The following is a 23,307-nucleotide window of genomic DNA, read 5'->3' on the forward strand; positions in this document are numbered from 1 at the left end:
AATAATGCCATTTGCAGCAATATGGATGCACCTAGAGATTATCATACAAAGTGAAGCCAGACAAATATCATATGATATGGCTTATATCTGGAATCTACAAAAAAAGATACAGATGAATTTATATACAAAACAAACAGACCCACAGACATAGAAAACAAACTTATGGTTACCAAAGTGGAAAGGAGGCAGGGAGGGATAAATTAGGAGTTTGGGATTAACATAAACACACTACTAAATATAAAATAGATAACCAACAAGGACCTACTGTATAGCACAGAGAACTATACTCAATATTTTATAATAAGCTATAAGGGAAAAGAATCTGAAAAAAAATATATATATATATATAAAACTGAATCACCGTGCTGTACACCTGAAACTAACACAACATTGTAAATCAACTACACTTCTGTAAAAAAAAAAAAAAAATCTTACAATGCATTCCAAACTGAAATATATTTCATATGGTGGGGATTTTCTAAACACCAACTTCCTAGAATGTAGCGTGATACCTTCTCTTCCCAGATATCTGTGTTGTGTATGTTCTCACTTCTTTCAGGTCTTCCCTGACCACCCTGTATAAAAATAAGCCCCCACGTATGATCATTGGTACTTTCTACCCTCCTTGTTTCATTTATCTCTGCAGAACTTATCACCGCTATTTAAGTGTACATTTGCTTTCCTATCTTCTCCTCCCCAACTCATGCCCCCCACAGAATAACCTTCATGAGAATACGGATGTTCTGGTTGTTCATTCAGAGCCTTGAACAGTTCCTAGTACATAATATGCAACCAAAAACACAGGATTTGTTAAATGGACTTGGAGATTTTAAGTACAATTCCCTTAAGTTGTAAGTGAGAAAATAACTCCATAAATATAGAGGCAGAAAGGAACCTGAACAGAGAACAGACATTACAGAGTCCAGGCAACTGATGTCCCAACTGCATAGTAAGTAGTTCAGAACACAGACTTCACACTTGGACAAAACCAGACTCTAGTCCACTTATGAATAGTGACACCCTGGGCAAACTAACCTTTCCATGTCTCAATTCACCCGATACGAAATAGGGATGATAACAGCGCCAACTTAACATTGTTATTACAGTGATTAAATGTGATTATGTATGTAAAATACTACAGTCCAGAGCAACAAATAAGTACTTAATAAAAGGGAGCTAACATTATATTCACCATCATCATCACCATTGACAACATCATCATCTCACTCAGGCTCCACAGATTGTTTTCTAATATTTCCCAAATAATTTATGGTAAGACTGACTATCTAGCTTCTAAGAAGCAGCAAATTAAAGAGAGAGAGAGACCAATTGCCAGAAGTGACAGCAGCAAAAAAAATGGGAGGAAAATGAAAAACTATAAAAACCAGATTCCCAAGGTACTGCATTACAGCAAAATAACTATGTCCATAAAGATGACACTTAGCCACTAAGAAAAAGATTACATTATATTACATTTAATACACTCGTAAGATGGCAAGAAAATATAATTCTAAAATTAGGAAGATTTACTTCAAAATGGTTTACCTGAACTTCTGGTGTAAAAGATAAACTTTTATTACCTTCAAAATTCATCTTCTGGAAAAACAGAGCAAAGTAAATGAGGTGTTATTATATAGAAGGCTTGGATATCTCTGCTGTAAATAAATACCCATCAGTGTAATTTTCGCCAATCTCTCTATCTAAAGCTTTTTTGACATCCTATTAAAGATCAAATTATCTCAATATGGGAATCATCCTTCTCTCATAATGTGTAATGTTGTATCTCAAGTGTGGGCTTCAGGGAAATGGTAAATAGTTCCATTTTACTGTCTCAGTGTCATTGCTACAACCCTGTAACAAATCTGCATTTATTAATCCTATTTCTTTTAAGTTACAGAATAACCAGGCTTTTCTGAGATTAGGAAGAAAATCAAATTGCAAAATCAAAACCACATTCCAAAATTTCTTAAAAGGTATTTTTCTTTGTTCAATTCCTTTGTAAAAACATTGGTCACCATTTAACATACAGTGCCAACAAAATGCACCTAATTTACATGCATAAACAAGTCAATAAATCATAATACACAGACAACATGAATTTCAAACGAAGAGTACTGACACAGCTCATGTTGCATTTAACCATAGTTATAGTTGCTCCCAAAAAAGAAATAGCTAATATGAGAAATAAGAATTCCAGTTTCAATCTGAAATAAAATTCCTTGTGACAAGTAATATGAAACAATGATTATATGAAGTCATTATCTTAAAGGGAACCATTTTTCAGAAGTCACTTTGTGCAAAGCACCATACTAGTATAGAATAAGATCTTGAAAAAAATGTGTACCTTAGGTTAAGGACAAAAGGGCTCCATTTTTTTTTAACTAATTTCCTGAATGATGCAAATTTTTATTGTGTCCATAAATTAAAATACTTTAAAATATGAAGGTTATATATTCCATATTTTGACATTCTAAATAATTCTACAGATGCTCAGCTAAAAAGATTCTGTAGGATTGGGTTATTTTCACGAGCAAAAAAAATGAAAGCACTAATCAAAAGCCCTTTCTAAACTCATAGGCAACGTTTCTGGATATGGGATTTAATTAATAAAAAGAAAATTTTAGCACCACAATAAAATATGTTTTTAGAGAACAGAGAGGACTGGCAATACAGTTAGGGACAAAAGCACTTAAAACATTTACCCCCCCAAAAAAATTCTTTTTTTTAAAAATAATCACTCTAATCCTATCATCTGAAATAATAAAAAAAAATTTTGGTGTGTCTGTGGTATTATGTGGAAGATACAAACCACAGTTCTATTTAAAATGTTAAGTTTTATAATTCTAATTTGATCAAATGAGACTGTCATAGTATTTGTACATAATACTGTTATATATTTATTTTTATATTCTTTTATTTATTTTTTCCCTCAAAAATCTATGATTAAAGGATACCACTAAAATCATTTTGAAGTACACAAATAAAACTTTAAAAATAAGGTAGCTGTAAATAGAGCCATCTTTAAGTTTCCATTCTTTTGCATCTATTTAGCAAAATAAATAATTTCAGTGGCCCAAATAGTAACTTTAATTTCTGTTTTTCTCCTCCACGATGTGTTCAACAACTCTACAATTATACAATTAAGAGTAATTTTTTAGCCTGTGTAACAGACCACATGCTAACAAACTTTAAGGGTTCATAAAATTAAAATTTACGATTCACAAGTATAGATATGAATCCTATCTATGCCTAGATCAGATACATAAGACTGGACATAAGTAACTTCAATCTAAAATATGATTTAAACACCACAAAAAAAAAGAAAAAGGACCAAAAAAGGGAGAAAGAAATTCTCCTCATATGTCTTTTGACCACTAGGCTATATATAGCAAAAAGCAAAATATAAAATATTTATTTTTCACCTCAAAATAAGTTATCCAGAAATAAAATCCGCTAAAGAAGATATAACAATGTCAAAATTACGAGTACTCAAACTCAATGAATTCAGATGAGAAGACATTGGGGTGGGGTTGGGTGGAAGCCTTCCCAAACAGTATTATTTGTATTTTATTAACCTTACAAATATCAACTCAACTTCACCACTCATATCATAAACCTTCTTGACAGTTTCCATTTTATACTTCTATGAAAAAAAATTTTTTTAGCCTCTTAATTTTCCAAGTGTCATGTCAAACCCCTTAGTTCACACCTTAATTCCACAATCCCCATTAAAAACACTCTAAAATAATGACTTTCCCTTAGGAGTCAGAAATCACTATGTAATTTTTCAAAACTGAGAAATTAAATAGGTAAAAAAACCAACTCAAAATAATACACTTGTTAACATATATGGTTTTATGTAGTAGGGAGACCACATAATTGTTCATCCTGATTAATCTCCGGCTCTTGAGACAATAAGGTCTGTAAATTAAAATAAGTGATAGGTACTTAGAATATTTAAAGTCTCTGTCCATTTTGAATAGATGTGAGAGTTTTTTTTAATGACTGAAATTATATGATTGTAAATGTTTACTGTGAAACAGGACAAAATTGATGTTGCCAAAAAGAGTAAAAAAAAATATTTAACTGATGTTAAACATCTTAAGTAATTTGGAAAAAATCTTAAGGTTGAATTGTAACTATAAGGGAACAACAGCAGAAAATGCTTTCATGCATGTACACATGGTAAGTAACAAATAGGCAAACCCCAAGTCAGCACAGCACATCAATGACTGATACTTAAATGATATTTTGGTATATAAAGAAAGAAAATGACAAGGTAAAATGTTGACTGCCATTGATGAAAAAGCATTTCAACAGTTTACACAAAAGTTTTTTTAAAAAGATGTCCTAAGAAAACCAAGCCACAATAAGTTAGTGTTTTCCATAATACATGCTGAATTAGTTGATCCCATATCTATGCACTGTTACTGTCTTAATTCCTAAATGTTGTGACAGCATATTTAATAATTGAGGTACATTAGTTTACATCTTTTTATAGGTATCCTAAGAGAGTTAATTTTTCTTTTCCAGTTTTTCATCATCTTCACCTCCGCCAAAGAAAATCAAAGGAAACATTCCTAGAATGCAGCCAATAGTCACCCCAACAGCTTTGCCCTATGGAAACAAAAGAAAAGATTTTTTGACAGTTAATTTACCCCTGTAAGAGGAATCCTTGCTTAAGTATCTGATAAAGATTAAAAATTACTATGTACTATAAAATTCATCTGTGACTGTATTTCTTTTGATCATAGTAACTTAAACATAAAAATAATGTACAAAAGGTTCTAGAACAAATAATATGTAAAGTTCAAAGCAACAAGGAAAAAAAAATTTTTTTTTCAAATTGCCATAAAAATAACATTAGAGGGCTTCCCTGGTGGTGCAGGGGTTGAGATTCCGCCTGCCGATGCGGGGGACACGGGTTCGTGCCCAGGTCCGGGAGGATCCCACGTGCCGCGGAGCGGCTGGCCCCGTGAACCATGGCCGCTGAACCTGCGCATCCGGAGCCTGTGCTCCGCGATGGGAGAGGCCACAGCAGTGGGAGGCCCGCGTACCGCAAAAAAAAAAAAAAAAAAAAAAAAAAAAAAAAAAAAAAAAAACAAAAAACATTAGAGGGGCTTCCCTGGTGGTGCAGTGGTTAAGAATCCATTTGCCAATGCAGGGGACATGGGTTCAAGCCCTGGTCCAAGAAGATCCCACAGGCTGTGAAGCAACTAAGCCCGTGCCACAACTACTGAGCCCACACACCTAGAGCCTGTGCTCTGCAACAAGAGAAGCCACTGCAATGAGAAGGCCGCGCACTGCAACAAAGAGTAGTCCCCGCTCACCGCAACTAGAGAAAGCCCACGCACAGCAATGAAGACCCAATGCAGCCAAAAATAAATAAATAAATTTATCTTAAAAAATAAATTAACATTAGAGAAGCATTCAAGTAGAAAAACACTTTTTAAACATGTCAGAGATAGGAAGAAAGGAAATATCTCACCAAGTACTCTCAACATATTTGGATTTGCTACCCTTTGCATATATTCCTTTTCAATATTTATCCCCATGTACACCTAATTATGTGTAGGTTTAATCATTATGTAAACATAGCTTTGTTTTCTGCCTTATTCCTTCCCCCCACAGCCACACATGTTATAATAAACTTTCCAAACTGTTTCATAAACTTAATTTAAAAACTTCTAAATTCCACTGAATTGATGGGCCTATAATCTACGTAAAGCTCTTTTTTTTTTTTTTCTCCCGACCACACCACGTGGCTTGTGGGATCCTTGTTCCCTGAGCAGAGATTGAACCCGGGCCCCATGCAATGGAAACACCAAGTCACCACTGGACCACCAGGGAATTCAAGCTCTCCTTACCATTAAAAATCATTGCTACTTTTTCACCATTGCAAATGACAGAACAATAAACATTTCTGTGTATCGTTCTTCCTCAATGATTTATTTAAAAATCAAATAATATGAATATTTGTGCATAACCATAGGATACTGCCATGCTATCTATTCTAGACAAAACTGCAAATATGTGTATACCCATTGCAATATATTTATATGTACATGTACACACAATTTTTCTGCAATCTCACCTACATTAAAAAATTGTTTTTAATTTTTATAAATGATTTTTAAATGATGCATTCCTATGATGACCATTAAGGTTATACACTTTTGAATTAAGTTTTATGTCTTCATACAGACATTTACTGAGAATCTACAAAGTACCAAACTCTATGCTAGGTACCAGGGAGACAGACAGGATCCAGGCAGATGCAGTCTGTCTCTTTCCGCTAGGAACTTCCAGTTAGTTATCATGCTTTTCTACTTGCTAGTCAATACTTGGAATTCTCTCATTCACCTAGTAAATGTCTCATCAATAATTTCAAAATAAGCTTAGATCTAAGACTCACCAAGAAATCTCCACACTAAAAGAAATTTCTCTCCACAAAGAGTTAATTCTTTTCCTGGTGCTTCTGCTATATCTGGTGCATAATTCTATTACTGAATATGTCACACTAAATTATAATTTATTTAATATGTCTGGTTCCTTACCTACACAATCCTTAAAAAGAACTAGAGTCTGTTACTCATTTTATGTCCTTCAGTCTCAGCACATAACTGATACTACTCAACAGTAACTGAATCATATAAAGAATTTTTCAAAAATCAAGTATACCTACAAAAAATAGTCAATAAAAAATTACTGCTTTTTTGAACCTGCCAAGGCTTGGACAGTTTTTGTTAAAAATTCCACTCAAATCAATATTAGTCTCAAATTTCTCAAGGGACTGAATACAGTGTCTTGCTCTGGCTACCCAAATTCACCGTCATAAGCCATATAAAGTACTCACCAAATGTGTACTAACACGTGTTTGCCACATGTCAACTTGCTTTGGTGTGAGATCAGGAATTGATAGGCCTAACCTGGAAGCCAAAGCTTCAACATAGCCTGCAAGTCTTTAAAAATACAAGAGGACAGAATATAAGTTTTTAAAGAGACACACAATGTCCTCACATAGGAAAAACTAATTACTACAATGATAAGATAATTCTATACCTGTAATTGGCACTCTAGAAATGGTATAAACATTCTTTTACAACTTTCATCTTCATTGTGTATAAATATATTTGGTTTAAAAAATTTTCAGACTGACATATTTAATACACAGGTAAATTAATTAACTTAGAGTAATTACTCTCTACCATTACCTTAAAAAGAACAATTCAAGGTATATAAAAATTTTTACAATACTTATAATTTATGCATTTATTCCAAATTCAAAGCAAAGCACTTTAACATATAAGTTAATAACTATCATCAGAAAACAAAAATTTCCAAAATTTATCAGATTGATATACTAAGAAAAACAGCCTACAATTTTCAGGGAAATTTCAAGTATTTATCAATTCTAAGTTGTCATTGCTTATTGGATACAATCTTAGTTTAAGAACTGTAAGAAAGAAAAAAAATTGCTAATTAAACTATGCATACCATCAATTATAAGATGGATCCAAATGTCAGATATGTTAAGTTCTAAAAACCTGTGCAACTAAGATTAATAAAATGTGGTTTATGCTATAAAATATGCTAATGCTATTTTTTAAAGGCAGAGGAAAAGTAGTTCTTAAATATAAGACTCCCAACAAATCTTTATCTCTAATAAAAAAATAATTGTTTAATGATACAATCTAAAACCAAAGGGCCTTAGAGATCTATTAGATCATTTGATTCTATTAAATATAGAAAGCTATCACAGTAGCTATATAATATTATCATTATTAACCTTAATGTTGGAAACTGGGAAATGGAATGTTTAAGGGGTAATATCATTATAGGTTTATGTCAGGAATTCCAGGAATATAAAATTTCTGCTTCGGCCCAGAACAAAGAAACTGTGTTTTTAACAGTAGCTTTGGCCCCAAACTCCAGTGCAGAAGTCTAATATATAGAGTTAGGTCATATATAAAGCTGCTTTTCTCCAGATTATAGGGCTAAGTAGACCTCTACTAGACCCAGATCCAAATCTCAAAACTTACCATTCTAATGAACCAAAAAAAGAAGAAACAGAACCAAAGACTGAGCAAGAGAAAATATGTTTATCACAAAAATTAATGCCAACTTAGTCTAATTTATACTTCCCAGGCTTCCCCAAGCTCAGGAAGCAGCCCAGGCCATCTGCCGCTTAGAAGAGAATATAAAAACAGAAAGAGAGAAAGCTGGCCTTTTCCAAGTAGGCATCCTCAGTTTGTTTCATCATTCCTGCCACATGGAATAAAAAGAGCAAAAACTAGCCAAGTCCCTGTATGTTTTGGCCATTATTCTCTGAAAATTCCTCTCTCTAGAAAACATGCCCAGTCAGTATCCTCACATTTGAGCCATATTTCTTATCTTTGGGTTTAGTGGGAGGAGGGTGGGGGTGAAATAATGATAGGGGTTCTTACTTTTAGTCCTGTCTCACCCTTGGAAATGTTTATAAAATACATATAAACACTTCAGTAAATGAAAATTCAACTTATCTTATGGTAGTTTTAGAAAAAAAATTTGCACATATCAGAATTGCTTGAGAAGATTATTAAACACAAATGTCAGGGTCCCATCCCCAGAGACACTAATTCTCCATGACTGGGATGTGAGCGAGACATCTATATTTGATGCACACCAAAGATTTAGTGCTATTGATTTAGAAACATTAAAGTTAAAAATTTAGTTATAAAACACACATGCAAAAATAAATGTCCCTTTTAAAAATCCTTCTCAATTAAAGGAGAATGGAGAAGAGAAAGAGATCAAGTACACACATGCACAAATGAATAAATGAATGAACTTACCCAAGACCAGCTAAATCTGACACAAGGTTTCCCAAAGCAGCAGCTTAAAAAATGAAAAATGGACAAGTGAATTATTACATAGAAGTCAGAAAAATCAATAAAGCACTGGTCTGGAAGAGTTATCACATTTCTAAACTACAATGACAATATCCAAAGTAGTTCATTCGACAGCTCTGAATCTTGAGATCTCCAAGATAGAACACAATATTTCTGAGATTATAGTATTCTACCTCCATCAAGTAGTAGGTTTTTTCTAACGTGGCAGCCAGTTTCCATTTTGGTTTCAGTATTAAAACACCTGTACAATATTTTGTAGTTTAACTTTCAGATAATATTTAAGGGAATTTGAATACTTGAAAGTTAAAGAGTAAAGCTATATGTACAGCTATGACATTCAAGAAAATCAAAGAGAGGAAATGTCTCTTTCATTAACTCATCTACTTCACGTGTTCCATAGAATAAAACAACACAGAAGCATTCCCAAATGTCACCATCATGAAGAGTACAGTGGTATTTGGGGGGGGAAGAAGGAGATAGAACCAAATTAGATTTTCAATCTTCTATTTCCTTCCTTGACTTTTCTGCCCAACCTGAAAATAAATAATTTGATAGAGAAAAAGAGTAGGAAGGTTTTAGGGTAACACTGAATTAAGAGAAAAATTTTTTTAATATAGTCAATCTAGTAGATTATTGTTACCCATTAACTAACTTAAAGTACCTTGGGCTTCCCTGGTGGTGCAGTGGTTGAGAGTCTGCCTGCTCATGCAGGGGACATGGGTTCGTGCCCCAGTCCGGGAAGATCCCACATGCGGCGGAGCGGCTGGGCTCATGAGCCATGGCCGCTGAGCCTGCGCGTCCGGAGCCTGTGCTCCGCAACGGGAGAGGCCACAGCAGTGAGAGGCCCACGTACCGCGAAAAAAAATAAAGTACCTAAACATTCCAGAAAAATATGTGCTACATATACGAAATTTAAGATTAGAGGAATAGGATTATGTAGATAAACTAAGAGACATCTCAGTGAATAAACTCATTCAAATAAAGTATCCTTTCTAAACCTAACCTATAAAATGTTTCATAAATATACAATGGAATAATAACATTACTATTATTAAATACCTGCCATAGTTGAAATTCCCAAAATAATTCCAATAGATAACTCAATATGGGTTCCCTGAAAAATGATTACAAAGAAATTAATCTTAAAGATTAAAACTGAAGTGACTATCAAAGAATAGCAAAACATTAATAAAAAGAGATAAAATAATCAATATGTTATCACAGCAAAATTATATATATAAAATATGCATAAATATACACATATACTACAGCAATTCACTTAATTATTAAATACTGGGTTGACCAGAAAATTCATTCGGATTTTTCCATAAAAGGTTATGGAAAAACCCAAATGAACTTTTTGGCCAACCCAATATATGCATTCATGCAGAAATAACATCAATATTTTTTTTATTAAAATTAGGCTTTCATAAAAATAAAAAATAGCAACACACATAGCAATATCATCATTAATAATCTAGAATTTATATTTTCTTACCACAGAAAGTTGTTTTAATGCTTTTGAACACAAAGACAACCAACTCACCTACATTTTAAATTCTGAATGATACAACTATACTATTGATATTTACCCTATAAAAGATTTAAAAGACAGACAAAACCAATTTCTAGGACCCAAAAAATCAGACTTCAAAAATTATCCTTAAAACACTTAGTTCTTTAACCGTTAAGCAATGAGACTGTATGATTCATTTATAAGCAACAATAGCATTTAATACAATAGAGCTACAGCAAAAATGAGGTTCCACTGAATTTATTGAGAGTTTAAGATTTTCTATGTCTATCTCATTTCTCTAAAGAGAAGAGGGGCTCGTATTTTTACTTCTACTTTAAAGAGAAGGAACTGAAGTGAAGAAGATTAAACCATTCTAATGGATTATTACATAGAATAAAGAAGAAATCCTACAATCTATTGTTCTAATTCAGTTCTAATCCTTACACAATTCTGCCATAAGTGGACTTAATTTTCAAAAGCTCTCTTGAAGATATGGGAACATATGTATATGTATAACTGATTCACTTTGTTGTAAAGGAGAAACTAACACACTATTGTAAAACAGTTATACTCAAATAAAGATGTTAAAAATAAATAAATAAATAAATAAAATAAATAAAACCTTCAGGTACAGAAAAAAAAAAGCTCTCTTGACTACTGATGCTTGAAAATTTCTAAAACTTTAAAAAAAATCTCAATAATACTTATGGAGAAAAAAAAAGAATGCCCTACAAATCTCAATGATATTTGTGAAGAAAAATAAAAAGAATGTCCTATCTGGTAATATAGAAATATTGTATTACTCAATTATTTACAAAATTGAAGAGAAGCTAAGTTTAATTTCCTCAATTGTCTTTCCCCTAGGCCTGTTGATTCCACTCCTTTAAAATATAATTTTTGTAGACTATGGACCAAACAACGTGATGTAAAAAAGTCTCCCAGGCACTTAAAGTTACAAGGTTGTGAAGATACCCAAAGAAACAGATTTCTGAAGAAGAAAACAGGCATGAAGAAGTATCTTTATATATGGAACCCAAAAAAGCAGGAGCATTACTATAGAAGAGAAGCACTTGACAGCTATAGTGTATAAAAAAATAAATACAGCATCTTTAACAGCAATGAATCATTAGAAATGACCCCCCAAAAAAATCTGTTTGCCAATACATGTACTTATAAAGCATTTAAGTGCTTAAATCATTTGGCTGAATTTAAGAAACGTGAACATCCTTCAAACAGCATGAAAAGCCTCATATAAAGTCAAGGTCAGTTTGAAGGCAATGGACTATCCACTCCTTTCCTTTTTCCCATAGTTACATCAAATTTCATGTTAACGGGTGAGGTAGAAATTATAAATAAATCTAATACTAGTTGTCTTAAAATACTTGGTTCATCACCTTAATATGATTAATCTATGCTAGAATTTTAATCAATTCTATCCTAATTAAATTGTAAGAAAAATAATCCCCCACAAACCCACTAAAATATGTTATAAAAAGCAATCCCAATAATATAAAAATATAATAAAAAGCCATGAAATCAAAAGCTTAGTATGAACAGCAGCCAAGAATAAAGGTCAAACCTACTACGAGAAGTTATATAGAAATTTGTCTATATGACCACAACTAGGGTAGCAGTTAAGAGAGTATACCTAACAGGAAAAGCATCAAATGGCATGATAGAAAAGAGGAATAAAATATCTTCTTGACTTACTATCTTCAAACAGTCATAGCTATCCTACAATGTTTGGAGGCAATCAGTGTTTTGTTTTTGTTTTTGTTTTTTAAAAAAGAAGGTGAAAAATATTCTTAAGATAATAATGTTCGTTTATTTCCCTTTTCATAGATCCTACAGTTATTTATGGATTTTAGTCTTAGCAGTCTATTAAAAAGCCTCTTTGGAAAATTTAAGTGTTCTTGAATTATTTTGCAATTATCACAGGATAATATTTTTGCCATACCTATTACTCTTAATCAGGTTTAAGCCAGTAGTTTAATTATTTATTTCAGTACTATATAAATAAAAAACAGGTGATACTTTCCTGAAACTGGATTTCAATGTAAACCAGAAAAACAAATATTACTGAATTAGAGTCAACCATCTCAGGCCTGGAAAAATAGTCCACTCTCAGTTACACTAAGAATGAGACACAGGCCTGAGTAATACAAAATAGGAACATTACAATAATTTGACTCTAGAATGTGGTTGTTCTGTTTGTTTTGTCTTGTTGGCATCTGTATTTAAACACAGATATCTGTTACTTTAGATATTTATTTCAAAGAAATAATAAGACCATACTGTGAAGGTCTTATTCAGGATCTAAGAAACTACCCAGTTTCCCTATTCTGATATCTCTTCAAAATCTCCCTGCACCCCTCTTTATGCAAAATACATCACCTCAACAATTCCCTGTAGCAAGGACAGTCTTTCATCATTTGAATATCTAAGGTCTGCCCAACTGAGGTGAAGAAACAAATGATTATTAAGATGGTAGAATGAGAGGTACCAGCTGTCAATAAAGAGAATCTAAAATATTGAGTGTAAAACTGAAACAGAGAAGCTTTAATTCAGACAGTCTATTCAAGAACACATCAGATCTTAAACTATAGCTTCTAAATTCATCATAGTGGGGTTTTCATTACAATTAGATTTTATTTACATTAACTATTTAAATAATCTAATCAACTCAAGGTTTTAGTAATTTCAGAAAAGGTAGTGTGGTATGGTTGAATAAGTTTCTCATATTCACAGATATATAAAATAGCCAACTTGATTCTTATATACATAATAGGAAAATGTCATAATCACTCAAAAAAACCAGTATTTTGAAATTGTATTTAGAGGCTCTTACCAGAACTACTTTACTAAAGAATTATGTATCTAATGGGTGCTTATCACCTTCAAGTTATGTGCATGCTACAGTATCTTCTGTGACTGCTTAAGGAGCAGGAGACCTTCCGGATGTGTGAACCCTGTGTTTCCTCAACCAGGTGAATGTCTAGATTTTCTGGATATCCGATCCCACCTTATCAATCTGGACATAAGGTGAGACTACATACCAAAGAAAACCATTCTTGAATGAACCAATTTTAGATATTCTTTAAGCAAATTTTATAATCCATACAATGTAAATTATACTTTTATCCCTATTTTGAAACCAAATATACTATTTATATCCATCTATAGTACATGTGACCTCCAAAACACCGAAACAAAAAACAAAAACAAACAACAACAACAAAAAAACCCCTGGCATCTCTCAAAATTATATTTCCCTCACATTCAATAATCCTAAAATCATTCCATTTCTTTTTTAAGTGGTCTCCTACAAAACACCTAGAATTTACAGAACTTATTAAAAGTTTGAGTCAGTGAAGAGAAGTGGATAGAGCACTGGGCAGTTTCAGAAGACCTGCATTTTCATCATGACTTTATAATCTGGATCCAATATTGGTATCTAGTGACAAAAAGTGTCACAGAAGAGTAAGAAAGATAAATCAGCCATCCCTGAGACTAAACACTACTTGTAAGAAACAACCTTAAATTAAAATGACTTCAGCAAAGGAGAACCTTTTAACACTACGATGGAACAAAGACTGAAGGGTTTATTATTCACAGTATTCTGAATTGAAACTTAAATCATCTTTGGGTTAAATGGACAGACTGCATATCCAAACACCCTTTAAAACATTTTTGTATGGGAAAACTGGACAGGGAACTAATTAATAACATACACATGATGGGAACTGCTGATCAATTAAAGAACATTAGAAAATTTTACATACTTTATTCTTTAGTCAGAATGTTGAAACTAGAACAGAATAATACAGACCCAATAAATATGTGTTTATTATTGTCAATGCTTTACCAAAGTCTTGATGATTAATAGATATGATGCCTTAAAAATTGAGCTACAGTCGAATTAACCTGAAATATAGTTAAAAATAGCCTTGTTCATTATGATATTAATTAAAACTTTATAGCTACAATATGTAAATTATTAGGAAAATTTAGACATTAATTTCTTTATTAACTCAAAGTAGAAGGGTTGAAAGAACTTACTGCAACAATCATAATTGCATTATCCAAAAAGCCAAACCCTATGAAAGGTATCGCATTGTGGATGAATACTGAAAAACATCAAAAACAGAAAAATATGTTTTAAGATTTCTATAATTTTAAAATGACAAAAACAAACCATATGATTAAACTCTCATAAATAGATTTGATTTAAGTTTTGGAATTTGCTTTCCATTCCCCATAGACAAAAGATTCTGCTTCTCCTCTGTTTATATACTTGGTGGAAGGTATACTGGGGAAAAAACAAAATAAAAAACACATAACATGTAAAATTAATTGTGTTAGGCTTTTGTGTTTCCTTATTGGCAACGCACACACGTACAAATTACATACAGTTAATGACAGAACAAATAAATACACGAGTACCATGTTTTACCTGTTAAATTACTATTGACATCAATCTTTTTCTCTCTTAGACCTAACGACTGATACCATAAAATTGATCTCCATATTAGAAATAATAAAAAGTGTTCTGAATCAAATATCAGGGAAGGTATCTGGTCACTTATACTCACTAAACAATTGTTTAAACAAATGTTAGGAAACTGTGATGATCTCATCTGTCTTAGACATCTGTGTTCAAAGTCCTCTCTCCCCCCTCGACACATCAGTATCCCTGATAGCTTTCACCAACTAAAACAAACAATATATGATTTAAATGAAAATGTAACTTGATCTCTTCCTACCAAAGGCACATCTTACCCTATCTATCTAGTACATAATCTGAATGACCTGAGAAAACAGAAGTGTAACTAGGAAGAACTAATACCTATTTAAAAAATATATTTAGCTTCATTTTTTTTCCTATTTACATCTTTAGCACATTGCAGAATGCCTAGTGCACAGTAGATGATCAATAAACATTAGTTAAATAAGTTGAGGGCAACTAACTTGGAAAGGAAGAGAATTCCAGATTAAGAGAATTGAAGGAAGACTGTGAAACAGATTAAAAGCTAGGGACAGTTAAGACTTTATTCTAGTTATTCTATAAATTTGCCAAGGTATAGTCAACATCCATTCAACCAAGGACTTTTTAAAAATAAACATCAAGGCTCTGAGTTTTATATCACATCCAAAAAATAGTCCCTTAAACCAATTGGTTATATATGTATTCCGTGCCTTTAGATCTTTTTTCTTTTAATGCAGTTAAGTCCACAGAAAGTATAATTAAAATATAATCCAGAAGTTAGGAAAATTTAATACCACTCTACACCAATCAGGGAAGGCTAATAAGCAGTAAAACAAGAAACATTTCTACCCACAAGCACTGTCGAAGACTAAGATGAAGGGGGAAAATAGTATATATCCTGGGTCATTTCAGAGTTCTTCTCGTTATCATATAAGAATGTCCCAGGTCAAAAGCAGCATCTTTTAAATTATAAAGCATATTGTTTTATTTTTTTAAGCATATTGTTTTAAAAGCTATGAAAGATGATAAAAATCAAGTGGCACATTAATGAAATGGGAATTTTTAATTAAAGAGTCTAGACTTAGTTCTTTGACTTTTTGCCTAGATCCAGCTGCTTAATGACCAGACATTCAAATTTTTATAATAATCAGCTTCTAAAACACATACAGAATTTCAAAAAAATATTACAAATTTGACATGTCAAAAGAATATAATGAAATTTTTAAAATCACCATATGAAACATTTACAGTGAAAAGAGAGCTACTTAAATGTATATCTGGAGAGAAGACTCTCCAGACATCTCAATCATCTTTGAAATATAAATATGGCAAAGTAACTATGAAACCTTTGGGATTACTAAACATTTTAGGGTTAATTTGATGGCATCTCTAAAACTGGCTAGTTATAAATATCTCAAAATTAGGTGTCAAGGTTATTAAACTAAGTTTAAGATTAGACTAATTGCTATCTTAGTAAAAACTTGGTTATAAAACCAAGGCATGTTGCTACACTGCTATAATAATTACCTGGAACTATAAAATATATTATGCTTTGATGTTTAGACCTAAGTAAATGTGTCCTGTAAATAAAAATTTATTTTCATTCCAAAGGAAAATTGTAAGTTTCAGAAAGTCAAATAAACACGTACTGGACACTCCACAGGGCACTTGAGATACAAAGATACTTGGTTACCAGCCCTCAAGAAGTTTGGGTATGATAACACAAACATATTAGCAGGTGATTTCAATATAACCCCCAAAATGGTAACAGTATTATACAGTGCTATGGATATTGATTGTATGAATCCAGGCTAGAAGAATTTAAAAAGTTTACCTGGGAAAGAAACGTCTTAAAGAATTCTTCAATTGTTTTGATATCTGGGAAAAATTACTTATTTCTAATACAAATTATATTCTACCTCTGAGAGTAAAAAGAACTATTAAAAAGAACTGGCGGGCTTCCCTGGTGGCGCAGTGGTTGAGAGTCCGCCTGCCGATGCAGGGGACGCGGGTTCGTGCCCCGGTCCGGGAAGATCCCACATGCAGCGGGGCCGCTGAGCCTGCGCGTCTGGAGCCTGTGCTCCGCAACGGGAGAGGCCACAGCAGTGAGAGGCCCGCGTACCGCAAAAAAAAAAAAAGAACTGGCTACTAAATTTTAATTATATAAGTTTGCTCTCCAGCATGTAATGATAGCCTACCAATTTCTTCAGTTCCCTTTGGGAAATATTATTCTCTAACTCAGTAGTTGTTAGTATATCACATCTAATATTTAGCTTTAACTTACAACCTATTCAAATTCACTGCACCGCTAAATAATTCTCTTCTTCCATTGTCTTTATAGTAAGATCCCAAACTATTTTACATTACTGTGGTGTTAGCCCTTGAATATTTATTCCAATCATAATAAAGAAAGCACACTAGTAGCATTGTAAAGCTCTTCTTCCTGGTGGTTTAAAATGAACTTTACTTTCTTCATTATTACAAACAACAAATCAGAGTATTTTCTCCACCAAAGAAAATAGCTTAGAAATTCTAGTTCTGAAATTACCCAACTTAAATCCAAACTAAACATACACTTCTTCTTGGGAATTAAGAAAACCTCTACTATAATTCTATCTCTAGATGGTAACAATATTTAAACAATAATAGATATGGTTAACGATCTTAGAAATTCCATTTTACTGTAATATGTCTTAAACCAAGTTTACAAACTTTTTGCTTCAGCATAATAAATAGGATAATCCACTCTATCTGGAATGATTTAACTTACTGACTTCTGTACTATTAATGAGTAACACAGTTATTTCAAGTCCAAAAGACAGATGCACAAATATTTAACAATTATAGAACCATTACCATATCTCAGCTGTCCTGGGGTGGGTGGTAGAGCTTCCAATTTTTCTGAAGGGGAAAGAAAGGGTGTGGTCAAGAATTAGTTACTATAGCATGACTTCTTTTTTATTACAATGAAGAAAATACCAGCAGAATTACAAAGTGAGAGAATAGCAGAGTTGTTCATAAAGTATCTTTAGGTTAATGGACCGAAGTTATCCATACAGGAAATATTACTTGGTATAGATTAAATTACAAAGCTAAAAATCAAAACTGAGCTTTAGTTACAGGCCTACCATGGACCCTATAGCCCTGAGTAAATCATTTGCTTTTTGGTTTTATGTAAGTCCTTCTATCTATATAATGAGGCTGTTCACACAAATTACAGTGAAAAAAAAAATTTCAGAAATATAGCTACCCTTCTTTAAAATGGCAACCCTAAATGACTTAAGAAATATATACCCAAACAAACACTGATAACACTCAAGTAGACCTCGATGTCCTTTAAAAATAGGAAAATAGGGCTTCCCTGGTGGCACAGTGGTTGGGAGTCCTTCTGCCGATGCAGGGGACATGGGTTCGTGCCCCAGTCCGGGAAGATTCCACATGCTGCGGAGCGGCTGGGCCCGTGAGCCATGGCCGCTGAGCCTGTGCGTCCGGAGCCTGTGCTCCGCGACGGGAGAGGCCACAGCAGTGAGAGGCCCGCATACCGCAAAAAAAAAAAAAAAAAAAAGGAAAATAATATTTTAAAGCAATGTATTACACCGGTAACTTCACCAGATTGTGTTATGTTCTTAATTAATATCCCTAGATAATATACTGAATATTTTGAATTTTGAAATCTATACTACTGGATAATTAGAATATTCTACACAATAAAATGACCCAAAAGAGTAGAGTATCATTCAAAAAATAGCAATATTACTTACAATATACGTCATAATAAACACAGAAAGTTTTCCCAAGTATATATATCAAAGTAGCTTCAAGTGCCATCATTAAATCTAAAAATTAACAATTGTTACAAAGAATCTACCTACCTAATCTCATAACAGTAAACAACTCACCATTTATAAGTAAGAGTAAGCTATGGTTAAATGGCAGAGAATTCCACCTTCTTTATCCTCACTCAATCCAACAGAAGTAACTGATAACCTATACAGAAGAACCCAAACCATGGATCGTTCTGCTCTAAAGATTTAGTACAAACAACCAAAGTGTCCAAGGAAATTCATTACAAACTGGATATATATTTTCTAAAATATTTATTTATAATCTATGTCAACAGAAGAACTGAAGAATTTATTTTTTAAAAAGGAAAAAGCAAATAAATCTCCATTAGTAAGCTATATAAAAAGGAGTATGATTCACATTTGTAAATGTTATTTTACTAAAAAAACATATAGTATCATAAAGGCTTTACAATAAGAAATAGGCTAAAACCTAGAGTTTAGGCAATTACTGAATTATTCAGAAAGTTCTAAGAATGCAAGTTTTTTTGTTTTTCCTTTTTTAGAACAGTTAAGAAATGAAGATATCCTAAAACTTTGTAGAATTTTACATCTGCTTAGAATATACTTTCCATTCTTTGACTAGCACTGTTACTTCAAAATCTACTTTGAAAGCACGCAAATAGTTTTCCAAATTTTTAACATGAAATGTAAGATACCACTGTACTTCCACAGAGTTTTCTGGTGAAGTTAACATGCAAAAGTGGTTACATATCAGAACTATTTCCTAGTTGCATTACTCTCATCATCACTACAGTTCTGACACTGTGAGATGTCCTCGTCAGTTGACTGAACATCTTGAAATACCTAAAAGTTCAACAAGCAGGATCTTCCCAATATAATGAGAATATACAGGGTCTTTACTTTTACTTCTTCAAATTCCTTACATATTGAGCAAAATATTTAAAATATTTTACAACTTCTAAGACAAAAGGATAAGGGCTAGGCAAATATATAACGTGTAGTGGTAAAGAGGAAAAAAATCAAATAATGTAACCAATATTCCTAATCTGTCTTTCCAAGTACACATAAGGATTAAAAATTAAAGGTAATGAAAAATAATTTTTTTTAAGATAGAGAAAAAGAAAGAAATATAAAGTAAAGAAGACAGAACAGGGAAGAAAACCACTGGCACAGAGATTAAAGTAAAATCAAAGCACAGATTTTTGCCTCCTGCATCATAAAAAACCTAAGGAGTAATAAGAGTAAATATGAAAGGAACATTTCCTAGAAAGTGAAAATTTTATTGGAAAGTATCTATAAAAAATTGTGAATCATAAATTGATCAGTTTGAGGATTCTGACACTATAAATTATCTTCTTTACTACATTAACTGAAAGAAAATAAAATACGTATCAGAAGTTAAAGGGCTTTCCTGGTGGCGCAGTGGTTAAGAATATGCCAGCCAATGCAGGAGACACGGGTTCGAGCCCTAGTCTGGGAAGATCCCACACGCCACGGAGCAACAAGCCCGTGCGCCACAACTACTGAGCCTGCACTCTAGAGCCTGCGAGCCACAACTACTGAGCCCATGTGCCACAACTACTGAAGCCCATAAGCCTAGAGCCCATCCTCTGCAACGAGAGAAGCCACGCAATAAGAAGCCTGCGCACAGCAATGAAGAGTAGCCCCCTCTTACTGCAACTAGAGACGGTCTGCGAGCAGCAACAAAGACCCAACGCAGCCAAAAATAAAACCAATAAAATAAATAAATTTTAAAAATAATTTTAAAAAAAGAAGTTAAAAACATTAGATGTATAACACACAGCAAAACTCAATCTTGGAAATAAGCCCAAGGTTTCAGAAATCTATACAAGTTTTAAAATGTCATGGCTGCCAATTTAACCTCCCTGAAAACAGTCATAATAAACCCCAAAGCTTTATTTGCCTACATATATACCTTAACAATAAAATTTTTCTTCTGATATATGGTAAACTATGTACACTTACATAGAAATGTATTCTAATCTACTGTTTTATTAAGCAGAATTCGGAGTTAGAAAAACCAGTTATTTCAGTTACTCTATGTGCGTATGTATGTGTTACATGCATCATAATTTCTCTCTTTTCTAAATATTTTTAAATAAGATGACTATTAAGATTGTACATCACCACACCATATTCTCCAACCATTTTTAGCTTAAGAAATCCTGGTTCTACTTCCAATACTGGCTGAATAATCTTCTATCAGACCAATCCTCCTGCACAGAACAACTATAACTATAAATAAATATTTGAAAGCACTGGAAAATGACCAAAAGTAGGTTGATTCTGGAGAGGAATCAACACTTAGAAGAAAGAATGGAACTAAATGAGTTACCCATTTAACACAGCTTTTGGCCTAATCCACAACATGCAAACCAACTAAAACTCTTAATAAAAAAACTTCAGTCTTTCTGGCCTAAAGAAGTAGTGGGCAGATAAAAAGAAACAGAATTGAGTTATTTGTAGTGAGGTGGATGGACCTAGAGACTGTCATACAGAGTGAAGCAAGTCAGAAGGAGAAAAACAAATACCATATGCTAACACATATATATGGAATCTAAGGGAAAAAATGTAATGAAGAGACTAGGGGTAGGATGGGAATAAAACAGACCTACTAGAGCATGGACTTGAGGATATGGGGAGGGGGAAGGGTAAGCAGTGACGAAGTGAGAGAGTGGCATGGACATATATACACTACCCAACGTAGGGTGGATAGCTAGTGGGAAGCAGCCACATGGCACAGGGAGATCAGCTAGGTGGTTTGTGACCACCTAGAGGGGTGGGATAGGGAGGGTGGGAGGTAGGGAGACTCAGGAGAGAAGAGATATGGGAACATATGTATATGTATAACTGATTCACTTTGTTGTAAAGCAGAAACTAACACACCATTGTAAAGCAATTATACTCCAATAAAGATGTTAAAAAAAAAACAATAGAGACGAATTCAAAAGTGACTCAAATACGCATATGTATGTATAACTGTATCACATTGCTGTACACTAGAAACTAACACAACATTGTAAATCAACTATACTTCAGTTTTTTTTAAAGTGACTCAAATGGGGCTTTCCTGGTGGCACAGTGGTTGAGAGTCCACCTGCCAATACAGGGGACATGGGTTCGTGCCCCGGTCCGGGAGGATCCCACATGCCGTGGAGCAGCTGGGCCCGTGAGCCATGGCTGCTGAGCCTGCGCGTCCCGAGCCTGTGCTCTGCAGCGGGAGAGGCCACAGCAGTGAGAGGTCCGTGTACCGCAAAAAAAAAGTGACTCAAATGTTAGAAATAGCAGACAAGGAATTTAAAGTAGCAATTAAAATTATATTTGAAGATGTAAAAAAAAAATGTTCAAATAGAAATGATAAAAAACAAACTGAAGTTCCAGAACTGAAATATTCAATATCTGAAATTTTAAAATTAACTGGATAGGCTTAAAAACATAATGAAGGTGATAGAAGAAGCAATTAATGAACATAATGATAGTTCAGTAAAATTACCCAATCTGAAAAACAGAATAAAAGGACTGAAAAATAGTAAACCAGAGTCTCAGGGACCTGTAGCTAAATATCAAAAGGTCAATATATGCATAACTGGAGTTCCAGAAGGTGAGGAGAAAGAAAAGGACCAAAAAATCTTTTAAAATAAATAATGGCTAAAACTTTCTCAAAGTTGGGGGGAAGACAAAAATTTCAAAAGATTCAGGAAGTTCAGTGAACCCCTAGTAGGATAAATATAAAGAAAACCAATGACAAAGAACAAAATATATTGAAAGCAGTCAGGAAAAAAATGACACATTAAGTAAAGGAAAACAATGATTTGAATATACGGAAAGAAAAAGAAATCTGTCAGTCCAGTATTGCATATACAGAAAAATATCCTTAACCTTCACGAATGAAGGCAAACTGTATCTCAGTTAAACTAAAACTATGAAAAAAATGTGTTGCCAGCCAATCTGCAAAACAGGAAATGCAGAAGAAACTTCTTCAGATGGAAGGAAATACCAGTTGGAAAGTAAAATCTTCAGGGAAGAATGAAGAGCATCAGAAATGGTAAATACTGAATAAATATAAAAAACTACTTTTTTCCTAGTAATGTAAGTAAACCTGATTGCCCAAAGCAAAAATTACAACACTGCCTTGTGGAGTTTATAACATATGTAGATGTAATACGTATGACATCAAAGCATAAAGGATGAAGGAGGTTACAAATGGACCAATTTGGAAATATGGTTGCAATATTTCTACAATGTATATGAAGTGGTACAAGGCTCTAAGTGGTATTAGCTCTAAGCAGTCTGAAAAGAGTTAAGAATGCATATTTGCCATTCCTAGAGCAACCATACATAAAGACAAAATGCATTAAGGACATAGTTAGAAAGCTAACTAATGTGAAGGGAATGCTAAAAAATATTAAGTCAAAAGAATGCAGGAAATGAGAACAGAAGAACAAAAAACAGAGGGACAAGCAGAAACCAAATAGTAAAATAGTAAACCTACATCCAACTATATTGGTAATTACTTTCAATGTTAATGGACTAAACAATCCAATTAAAAGGCATAGATTGTCAAAATGCATAAAAAAGTAAGACCCA

The 23,307-nt window shown here is 33.2% G+C and overlaps 1 protein-coding gene across 2 annotated transcripts in view; it reads right to left on the reverse strand.

Moving 5' to 3' along the window:
• Positions 1 to 3,832: 3,832 nt before the first annotated feature.
• Positions 3,833 to 23,307, reverse strand: part of TMEM65 (transmembrane protein 65) — a 45,481-nt gene continuing 26,006 nt past the window's right edge. For both annotated transcript variants that reach the window (XM_067017477.1, XM_059043428.2), the window contains 6 exons: positions 17,750 to 17,794; positions 14,467 to 14,534; positions 9,951 to 10,005; positions 8,835 to 8,877; positions 6,857 to 6,962; positions 3,833 to 4,617 (listed from right to left, as the gene is read on the reverse strand). In XM_067017477.1, coding sequence (XP_066873578.1) covers positions 4,516 to 4,617; positions 6,857 to 6,962; positions 8,835 to 8,877; positions 9,951 to 10,005; positions 14,467 to 14,534; positions 17,750 to 17,794 — 419 coding nt within the window. In that variant the 3' untranslated portion in view covers positions 3,833 to 4,515. The remainder of the gene's footprint in view (positions 4,618 to 6,856; positions 6,963 to 8,834; positions 8,878 to 9,950; positions 10,006 to 14,466; positions 14,535 to 17,749; positions 17,795 to 23,307) is intronic.

Source organism: Kogia breviceps, chromosome 17, assembly GCF_026419965.1.
Source record: "Kogia breviceps isolate mKogBre1 chromosome 17, mKogBre1 haplotype 1, whole genome shotgun sequence".
Lineage (NCBI taxonomy): Eukaryota > Metazoa > Chordata > Mammalia > Artiodactyla > Physeteridae > Kogia > Kogia breviceps.